Genomic DNA, 10,859 nt, shown 5'->3' with positions numbered 1-10,859 from the left:
TTGATATTGAAAAAATAATGACAAGGGAAGCAGTGAAGAAAACTAAATTTACAGAGTGGATGGACGCAAACAAGCAGTACGAAGAAGCAAGAAGATTGACATATGCAGATTTCCCCACTAAATGGGTGTGGATCACCAAAGAAAATAAATGGAAAATGAGAAAAAAAGGTTTTGCAATTGGAAGGATATACTACGCACATCCCGCAAGCGGAGAAAGATACTATTTAAGGATGCTACTAAACACCATGAAAGGATGCAAATCATATGCAGACATAAGGATAGTCGATGGAGTTGTACATCCAACATTTAAATCAGCTTGCCAAGCGATGGGATTCCTTGATGATGACAATGAATGGATCGAGTGCATCAATGAAGCAGCTAACTGGGCAACCGGCACACAACTACGTCAGCTATTCACCACCATATTGTCCCATTGTGAAGTTACAGAACCAAAAAGGCTATGGGAGTCGACTTGGGAAGCCCTATCAGAAGATATCCAGCACAACAAAAGAATAATCCTAAACTTCCCTACACTACAACTGACAGATTCCCAGAAGAAAGCCTATACTTTGATCGAAATAGAGAAACTAATGCGACAAGCAGGAAAATCACTAAAGGAGTACCCGGGAATTGATTTTCCAAACTCAAAAGATCTCGAAGAACTAGGGAACAGATTGATAAACGAAGAGCTTAATTACGACAGGAATATATTGAAGGAAGAGCATCTGAACATACTCAAAAATCTAAATCGTGAACAGAAAAATGCATACGATGCAATAATGGAATCAATCGACAATAACATGGGAAAGCAAATATTTGTCGAAGGCTACGGTGGTACAGGTAAGACATACCTATGGAAAACAATCACAACAAAACTACGATCTGAAGGAAAAATAGTACTTGCAGTAGCATCATGCAGCATAGCTGCTCTTCTGCTCCACGGTGGGAGAACAGCACACTCCAGATTCCACATTCCAATTAACATAACAGATGAATCCACGTGTGAAATCAAGCAAGGTTCCCATCTGGCAGAGCTCTTAAAGAAGACATCACTTATATTGTGGGATGAGGCTCCAATGGCAAACATAAATTGCTTCGAAGCACTCGACAAAAGCCTCAGAGATATACTCAGATTTACCAACAATAACAGCGACAGCAAACCGTTTGGTGGAATGACTATAGTGCTTGGGGGAGACTTCCGACAAATCCTTCCGGTGGTGACAAAGGGAAGGAGAGAACACATAGTAAACGCATCAATTAAGCGTTCATATTTGTGGCAGCACTTCGAAATATTCAAATTAACAAAGAACATGAGGCTCAGCTGTACAAGTAACAATACAACAGAACAACATAATGTCCAGCAATTCGCAGAATGGATACTAAATGTAGGTGATGGGAAAACAACACCAGATGAAGGAGAAGAGTGGATCAAAATCCCAAGAGACCTACTACTACAAAAAGGAGACAACCCTAAAGAAGCAATCGTCAAAAGCACGTACCAAAACTTAAAGGCCAACTACCAAGATCCAAAATTTCTAGAAGAAAGGGCCATACTATGCCCAAGAAATGAAACAGTCGAGGAGATAAATGAGTACATTATGAACAAAATAGAAGGTGAAGAAATAACATACCGTAGCTGCGACACTGTTTGCAAAGCAACAACAAATAGCAACGAAATGGATCATATGTACCCAACAGAATTTCTCAACAGCTTGAAGTTCCCTGGAATACCAAACCATGAGCTGAAGCTGAAAGTTGGCTTACCAGTGATGCTCCTTCGAAATATAAACCAGTCTGCAGGTTTATGCAATGGAACGAGAATGACAATCACTCAACTTGGAAATAAATACATCGAGGCAAAAATAATTACAGGAACACATGTGGGTGACAAAGTATACGTACCTCGAATCATCATGTCACCAAGCGATTCCAAGTGGCCTTTCAAGCTGAAAAGAAGATAATACCCTGTATCCGTCTGCTTTGCAATGACCATCAATAAGAGCCAGGGTCAGTCGCTTAACAAGGTAGGAATTTATTTGCCGAAACAGGTATTCTACCATGGACAATTATATGTGGCTTTATCTAGAGTCACAAACAGAACAGGATTGAAGCTGCTAATAGACGACTCACAATGTCCAAGTGAAGACACAGCCAAAAACATAGTGCACAAAGAGATCTTCTAATTAGTTTTCATCAATGATGCACAAGAAGCATCATCAATGTAGCTTGATTTTTAAATCATCTAAATAAATAAACAGATGTATTTTCCTTTCCTTTTTCCATCTTATTACTAAATTTCAAAATACAATAATTATTATGAATAAAATATTATACTAGGTCTAGCCGCGCAATTTGTGCGGGTCTCCATGCTAGTTTTTATAAAAATAGATTTAGATATATCCATATTCATATTACAAAACAAGTTCAGATATATCATATTCATATCCATATATCAATCAAATATAATTTTTTATCACATTTATATTTAACTAAATACAAATATCAAATAATACCGATATCAACTCTCCATTTTCTAACCTTACTAGCATGTACGGGAGCGCCGATCGAGGCGAACCACTCCACAAATTAATCTGCAAATTGTCTCAGTGTCAGTCAATCACAGCGTCACGCGACATTCTTGAGCTCAGTTCACCTGGCCTCGCGTCAGCGCCCCTTCCTCGAGATGCCGTTCCCTGCCTCCACGTCACAATCTGCCCCAAGCGACCTCTATTAAACGGCGACACCTCACGCTGGCCTCGCTGCCATACCTGCCGCTTTTCAATGCGCGCTGGCGATCGAGGAGCGAGTTCAGCGGCTAAAGATTTCCTTTTTCTGAGAGAATGCGGGGTGGTGGCGGTTTCGGGTTTGGGTTTCGGGGCGTAGTGGTGGAGGACGAGGAAGAGGTGGTGGTGTCGGCGCCGCAGAGGCCAATGCAGCGGCGGCGGCGGCTGTGGGGAGAGGAGGCCGACGACGGCTACTCGCCGAGTTCCACGAGCGGCGGCGGGAGCAGTTGCTGCGGCTCCCTCGGCCGCGACTCGGTTGGTCTTGGTCCTCTTTGCTAAGTTTCTAGGCTTTTTATGTTGATTTCTTTAAGAAAAGTCATGTGCGATTCTTCCTTTTAGAAAAAAAGTTTATACATTTTGAGCTGGTATTCACCTTAGGGAAGGAAAAGATTGAATTTTGAGCACTTAGATAGATATAATCAGAATCGGGAAGCTTTAGTACTCCACCAGTTGGTGGCAAGTGGCATCATGGTGCCATTCAGATCCAGGTAGCCCATGGCCTGTCTCAGGTGACCGCAACCTTTTTCTGAAACAAAGTGGAAGGCATTTTGATGCGATGGAAGAAGCTATAGATTAATAGCGGAATGCTTATCAGTAATTCTAGTAATTGAGACAAAGCAGGAGGGCCCGAAACTTTTGAGACTTGAGCGTCTTAGGCATCATCATTAGAAAATGTGCGCCCTTGGATTCTCTTCACCTTTTTCACTTTTTTTTGGATTAACTTTTAATCACTGAGGCTATGATGACGATTGGCCGCAGCCTTTGGCCGGGTTCGTGCGCCCAGATGGTGACCCGAACACAGATCTGGAGACAGATGGGCTGGCCACTTCCTCCTCCAGTGGTAAGCACAACGGTGTAACCAGCTCACAGTTTGTATTCTTACGAATGTCTCAGTCGGTTTGAGAGCAACTTGACTGCCCTTTAAAACGAGCTTGTTGTTCTGAACCTTCTGCAGCCTTCACGGAGCGGCAGGACGACGACGAGGAGGTGTTGTGCGGGGCGAAGGAAGAGGAGTGGGCTCAAGTACAAGAACCGGCCAAGAATTCGGCAGGCCGTGCCACCCCAGGTATCTGGTTTTGAATCTTGCAATTTGTTAGGTTGTACAGCGTTGTCAATTTCGTATGCTTGCATGTTGTTCGACAGAATACCAGAACCAGCTGTACCGGCTGGAGGCTGCTCTTTTGCATGGTAGGAAGGGGTCGAAACAGCGGCCGGCCTCGCTCGACTTAGGTAGTCCTGGGTTCAATGGAGGCTCGTTTTCTCCAAGTTTCGTGGTCGGCGGTGTGGGATTGATGAACAAGGGACTTGTATCATCACACATCAGGTCAGACGTGTTTCGTAGTCCTGGAAGGCCAAACTATCCGCGGCACCGTTCATCAGTGTTGGGGTGCCAGAAAGGGTGGAGCTCTGAGAGAGTGCCACTTCCTTCTAAAGGAAATAGGAGGTACCCTGGGAGCAGCATGGCATTTCCTTACAGCAATAGGAGGGCATTGCCCTCGAAATGGGAGGATGCGGAGAGGTGGATCTTCAGTCCGAATTCCAGTGATGCCCTTGAAAGAACATCAGTTGCTCATGCCCGGCAACCAAAGTCTAAAAGTGGCCCCCTGGGGCCTCCTGGAAGACTTGGCGGACAGTATTCATCTGTCTCTTCGGTGTCATTGCTTGATAGTGGGAGAGCTGGACATATTACAGCAAATTCACCTTTCTTGGCGGGAGTACTAATGCCGGATCATATTTGTGGAGGAAAAAATACCAATGGAATGTATCCAGGCAGACCAGCTGGTGATGAATTCGGCATTGGAAGCGGAGGCAGGTTTTGTCTAGCGAATGGTGGGCCTCATGCTATTCGATCTACCAGAGTTCGCCAGCGATTAGATACTGCGGTCGAGTCATCTGCTTCATTGCCTAGCACCCAAGAATCCATACAAGGTATTTAGTAATTGTGTTTCTGTGCGCAGAATACATATCCATATTTGCTTTTTATCCCATTTTAGCGTATTGTTTAGTGTTGAAATATGGTTTATAAACTGACAAGGACAAAACACTTTGTTTGAGGTATCCTCTCTGCTTGCTGAAGCATGGAAGACATTCTGATGTCCCTCATGAATTGCATTACCAAAAATAGTCAGGCAATAATACATTGATAGCTGATTTGAGACTATGTTGCAATTGCCCAACAGATCGTCATAGAATGTATCATATTGCTTTGTATGCGATGGATACTGAAAAAGATCATAAATCTTCATCTGGTACCTCATTGTTTGGTTTCTTGTTCAGATGAACAGGTTGAAATCACAGAAGATTCAGCCACCACTATTGCCCCTATAATTTCGAGGAAAGATGCTGCAACTCAAACTAGCTCAGAGCTAAGTAGGTCCTCTTCGCCCAACACCAGGCCTCTATTTACCCGTTCACTGTCGGCGCATCAAGTCAAAGAGAGCGAGAGCTGTATCTCAGATCTTGAGATCAGGGATGTGCAGATGGATGATCGAGTGATTCTGACTAGGTGGTCAAAAAAAAATGTAACACGATCCACTAACAAGAATTCAACAAACATAATAGAGTGGAAGGAAAAGACAGTGGAGTCTAAATGTTCTTCCTGGGACTTAACTGAAGCGGAGTGCATATCTAAGTAAGGGATTACTACAAACTCAGCTATTTCGCTGCTTAATGAGCATTTTTTTGGGCACACCTTTATTCTTTTGAACCACTAGCTTATTACAGTAGTACTTGAACTCTAATTTCCAGGAAATTATTGTGTCCTAAAGTCTCCTGCTTATCTGTTATGATATGCAAGCTGTCCAAGTCTTTACCCTTTTTCTATGAATTTTGAATTTTCAATGTATGTTTGCATACAAATTGGGAAAGCTGATTACTCTATGCAACATTAAAAGGATTGAGAGAGCGGATGCAAAAATGACTGTATGGGAGAATCTTCAAAAAGCAAAAGCTGAGGCAGCAACTCAAAAGTTAGCGGTATGTTCTTTGCTCTGTCGCTAACTGTGTTGCTCTATTTCTAACTGAATCGATGCTAGTATTATTTGCTGTATGACGCTTCATTCTTTTCTAATGCTACCTAGTTGACCCTCTATTGTATCAATAATACTTATGTCAACTCAGATTAAGTTCGAGAAGAAAAGATCATCTTCACTGGACAAGATTCTGAACACCCTCAGGTCTGCTCAAAGAAAAGCGCGAGTGATGCGTGAGCGTGATGCAGCAGCAGCAAACCAAAATGAAAAGAAATCTAGAACAAACCAAAATGAAAAGAAATCTAGAACGGCAAAAAAGACAGCTCAGATTAGCAAGAATTGCCAAATCAGTTCTCTGAGTGGCTGCTTCACTTGCCATGCTTTTTAATGATGTACTTCCACGATTGAGTAAGTTGCATTCATATTCTTACTGTGCACTGAATCTTTTTGTGCTGACTTTTCAAATAATTTGATGTTCTGTTCTTAATAAATAGTATTAGCTGCCCTTGCAGCAGCATCTATACTGCACTCTTCCTGTTGCATCCAGCAAGATAGTATCATGTTGACAACAAGGTTATTGCCAACCAACCTGGACCGCTTTAGTGGACTCTTTGTTTTCAAAGTGTTCAAAATTGTCTCAGCCCTATGAAATCATCATGGTTAATTTCTCACGCATCTGGCAGATTGAGCCAGAAGAACCATATTGATGTATAATTGATTTTTATAATCCCACATAAATCATCCAATTTTTCACAACCACGGAACTTTCTTTATAAAACATTCCAATTATCAGCTACTTCAGATTGAATTGTTTCTTTAAGGATATATACATTATTCAGAATCCTTGCGACGCAAGTGGCCCATTAACATACACCCGAGGTTAACAATCTAGCTTGTTGTTCTTGAAGTTGTAATTTGCTTCAAATAACACTTGATCTATTAACTTCTCCATACTACAAAGACACAAAGTCACACACTCTACGACATACTGAATTTCTCCAATACTAGCACTCCTGTGCTTTTTATTATCTTGTGGTGTCTGTCTGATGCCAAATACTTCAGCTCCAGTTTCCCTTTCCTAACACTACTTTTTTAATATTATCTAAAAATCTACTATCTTTTCATTCTCTTAACATCAGGACTTATTTATGTTCAGGAAGCAAGACCCGAGGTATTTTCAACATCAAAATTCGGGTGAAGTTCAGAGATCTATCACATGTCAGTATATAATACTGATAACCTTCAGCTGGAATTTAGACTCAAATGTTCCAAAGATGCTGCAGCTACTATGATAGGGACCATGCAACATCTACAGTGCTGCTCTGTGTTAGTATCGATTCTGCCAAGGGGACAAAAGAAAATGGAGCCACCAAAGAAAGGAGGAACGCTTCTGTGTACACCCCATGTGCCAGATCGATCCCTCAGCATAACGATAGAGGTCTGCTTTATCATTAGCCATTACCTGGCCAGCCTTGTAGCTAGGCACCGTGAGCCTGTGATAGTGATATGATCAAAGGTGATTTGCATCATGTGATGTGAAGTGCAATTCCGGTTCAGGAGGACAAGAAAAGCTTCAGGTATGAGGAGGATGCAGTGCCTACTTGTGCTTCAGGTAGAGGATGCTGCTAGCCCAGTGCTGGGTATTGGAAGGGAACCAAGCTGCTTTGTTGCTTTTGTCTGGTTCAGTGCTTTAGGAGCATGAGATGGTGGCTACTTGCATATGCTTTCTGCCTTAGTGTCCCTTGTTTCAGGAATTTGAAATATTGTTTTGGGATGGAAACTATGGAGTATCTTTACATATGTGTATATGAGGAATTTGAAACATTGTTTGGTACTTCAGTTAACTATTACTTCATAGAACTCTCTGGTTCCTAAAGGTAGCCAAGTGGGTTGGGCTAAATGGGTCGGCATGAGGCACGGTTATTTTGGCTCAGCCTAGCACGGCATGGTGGCTAACGGGTCAGACTGGTACGGCATGATGGCTTGGGCCGTGCCTGGTCGGAGTCGTGGCACGACGGGCTGATACGGTACGACCCGTTTAATTGTTTATATTTTTATAATATTTTATATAATTTGTTTAGATCTAATGCCATATATGATATGTGGTGTAATGTTAGTGTGTTTGACTTCCAAGTAGAAGGTCATATGTTTGATTCCGGGTGAAAGTAAGTATTTTTTGATTTTTTTCAATTTTTTGTGAGCTGACAGGTAAAAAAGTTCATCATGCTTACCGTGTCGTGGGTCAGTAAAGCACGGCCCGGTCTTAAGTGGGCTGTGTTTGAGTTGGAGTTGCGGTCTGTGGATCGACACGGTATAGCCTATTTAGCTAATGGGTTGTACTTAATGGGCCGTGTCGTGTCGGACTGGGCTGCCTATTTGGCCATCTCTGCTGGTTCCTGCTCACCATCAGCCTGTACTTGGAGATGTTCGAAGGGCCACTGACAGCCTTGGTGATCAAGGCGATCTCGGCGCTCTGCAGCCTCGACAACAACCCACTGCCCGCGGCAACGGCAGGGGAGCAGCCGGGCATGCCTCAGCTTGTCTGATGCTTCGGTTCTTCAGATGGTTGTCTACCTGTTATCCATGTATCGGTATCACTGTATCGGTTCTTCAGTCTGTTCGTTTGTGCCCTCGCCGAGGACGCGTCCTCGCACCCGAACTGTCTTCTCCATCGCTGCCTGGGATGCGCGTCCCCTTCTGTATGCTGTGCTTTCTGGATGTACCACATCGCTGCAATGCCGTATCCACCCTCAACAGAACTCTAGAGGCAGAATTCCTGCAACAAACAATGCTTCACGTTCAGCACTTCTCATTCCCCATTCGGTCGTGCATTTTATTTAATTGCCAAGTGCTATGTTGGAACGTCCGTGGTCTAAATGAAGTCACTGGCCGTGATGTTCGCGAGCTGGTTACCACCACGAACAGCACAGTGATTTTCCTTCAAGAAACGAAGCTTGACTTCATCAACCGAGCCATCGTCTCCCAAACACTCGGCCCCAAATTCAGCGACAATTTCGCGTTCTTGCCCGAACAACACAACTGTGGCGGCATCCTTCTTGCTGCCAACGACGATTTCTTCACGATATCAGACTGCGTCGTCACTGCCAACACGGTAACGGCCAAGATCACGATGCGCGAGGACGGGTCCTCTTGGACCATCACGGGTGTCTACGGCCCTCAGGAAGATACCGACAAGCTGCTATACCTCTAGGAGCAAGGAGAAAAATCCACTAGGCCTGCTCACGTATGTGCTATCAATATCGTTTTTTAAGTTGAGATTTATGCTCGAGAGTTGAGTGAAAAAAATCATAAGTTAGACGAGAGAATCAATAGAAGAATGAATATCAGATGAAAGAAATAGACGAACGAGATAATGTGTGTATGGAGTTGCCTTTCCCCTCTAGGAGCTTCACGACCTTGTTCTGCACACATAACCTGAATGGTTGCTGCTAAGGAGACTTCAACCTAATTTATCAAACGGAGGATAAAACCAACGCCAACCTGAACAAGAGGCTCATGAGTTTATTCAGGTCCGTCCTTGACGACCTAAATCTCAAGGAAATCCGGCTAAACGGCTACAAGTTCGCCTGGTCCAACGAGCGGAGAAACCTGACCCACACCCGGATTGATAGAGTTTTTTGCACAACTGAGTGGGCGCTCATCTTCCCAACGTGCTTCCTTCACTCCTTGCCCACCTTGATGTCAGATCATCGCCCGTTGCTCTTACAAGGCCAACTAGAGGTTGAACAGAGACCACGCTTCAAATTTGAGAACTACCGGGTCCATGTGGATGGCTTCCAAGAAGCGGTATCCAAGTCATGGAACAAGCATGTAAAGGCCACGGATCCCATCAGGGTCTTACAAATCAAGCTGTACCAAAATCGGCAACACAAGGCTCCAACTAGCCATAGTCAAATAGATTATTCTGCGCCGGGAGTGGCCCAAGAACAGAGCGCTCTCACCCGAGGAACTGGACCTTCGCAGGAAGCTCAAAGGACGTTGCATGGGGCTAGCCACAATCGAAAAAAATAAAATTGAAGCAACAGTCTCGCCTCACTTGGATCAAGAAAGGGGACGCCAACTCATTTTTTTTCAGCTAAATGCTGCAGCGAGACAAAGGAAGAATTATATCCAATGCCTTCATACGGAGTCGGGGCTAATTCACACCCGCCAGACAAAGAGCAAGCGCTTTTCGACCATTTCAGTAATCAATTTGGCTCGCCGCCGATCAGACTGTCATCAACCTCGATTGGGAGGCCCTTGGGATCACCTCGACTGATCTAAGCCACCTCGAAATTCCATTCTCTGAGGATGGATTAAAGAGAACTATCTTCTCCATGCCTCCCGACAAGGCACCGGGACGAGTTCACTTGTAACTGTTAAGAATATATAGAAAGGATTCGGAAGGATCTGGCTATTATAATAGGGTTAGATTAGAGTATTATGACTAACTAGGATTTGATAGAATTTGTTAGAATTACGATCCCGTGTTTCTATCTTATCTCTAGAAGGTTTCTTGCCCTCTAAATTTTGTAACTCTATAATTTGCCATCAAGACTCAAGTAATACATTGACCACATTAAGTTAATTCCTTACTCTTTCATAGTATCAGTTTAAGTTTTAGTCCTAGCTCCAAAACCATCGCTTCCGTCGTCTCGCTTCGGAGAGATCAATCTCCATGATCTCTGCTAGGAACTGTGCAACCCGTAGCTAGGGTTCACACCGCCGATCGTATTGATCGACTGCCCTAAAGTCTTTACCGATTCGTTGATTGGGTTTTTCTCTCACGTCGGTCGTCCATCGACGTTTTCTCTTTGGTTTTTTTTTATCAGAGATCGAGTTGTGTCATCCGTCGTTGTTCGTCGTCCTCGCGCACCTCTACTCCGACATCGGCATCGACTCCACCGGTAGACTCCTCGTCTCCAACCGTGCGGCAAAGCTAGGCACGCGGCGCCCTAGGGATGCCTTCACGCATTGTTGCTCGGTTGCCCCATCTAGACGCCTCAACATCGGTTCGTTGTTGTCACCATGAGTACGCGTGCGACGTTCCCTAGAACCGAGGCTGCTGTTGCGTCGCTCCTTTCGGGCTGCAGTGCTGCCACCT

At 44.0% G+C, this 10,859-nt stretch overlaps 1 protein-coding gene across 5 annotated transcripts; it reads left to right on the top strand.

Annotated features, from left to right (window-relative positions):
* The first annotated feature begins 2,712 nt into the window (after positions 1–2,712).
* Positions 2,713–6,947, top strand: LOC133901686 (uncharacterized). 5 transcript variants are annotated; one of them, XR_009906751.1, is made up of 9 exons: positions 2,713–3,038; positions 3,543–3,624; positions 3,739–3,849; positions 3,927–4,712; positions 5,061–5,415; positions 5,678–5,759; positions 5,904–6,163; positions 6,268–6,328; positions 6,912–6,933. XR_009906751.1 is itself a non-coding variant. In XM_062343128.1 (8 exons), the coding sequence occupies exons 1-7, from the start codon at positions 2,841–2,843 to the stop codon at positions 6,141–6,143; spliced, it is 1,854 nt and encodes a 617-aa protein (XP_062199112.1). In that variant the 5' UTR covers positions 2,713–2,840; the 3' UTR covers positions 6,144–6,163; positions 6,895–6,942. The 5 variants fall into 5 exon arrangements, 4 of the variants coding, with proteins under 4 accessions (XP_062199112.1, XP_062199115.1, XP_062199114.1 ...); XM_062343128.1 differs by lacking the exon at positions 6,268–6,328 and having other exon boundaries at positions 6,895–6,942; XM_062343131.1 differs by lacking the exon at positions 6,912–6,933 and having other exon boundaries at positions 6,271–6,328.
* The last annotated feature ends 3,912 nt before the right edge of the window (positions 6,948–10,859 follow it).

The sequence above is a fragment of the Phragmites australis genome, chromosome 20, assembly GCF_958298935.1.
Source record: "Phragmites australis chromosome 20, lpPhrAust1.1, whole genome shotgun sequence".
NCBI lineage: Eukaryota > Viridiplantae > Streptophyta > Magnoliopsida > Poales > Poaceae > Phragmites > Phragmites australis.
Note: the sequence above shows the minus strand (reverse complement) of the source record. Positions and strands in the feature narration are given on the sequence as shown.

Bases quoted from the DNA above. Each gene is read 5' to 3' on its own strand.
- LOC133901686 (XM_062343129.1), top strand. From the start codon at position 2,841: ATGCGGGGTGGTGGCGGTTTCGGGTTTGGGTTTCGGGGCGTAGTGGTG. The intron at 4,713-5,060 runs GTATTTAGTAAT...TTTCTTGTTCAG, and splicing joins CACCCAAGAATCCATACAAG to ATGAACAGGTTGAAATCACA. The intron at 5,416-5,677 runs GTAAGGGATTAC...CAACATTAAAAG, and splicing joins GAAGCGGAGTGCATATCTAA to GATTGAGAGAGCGGATGCAA.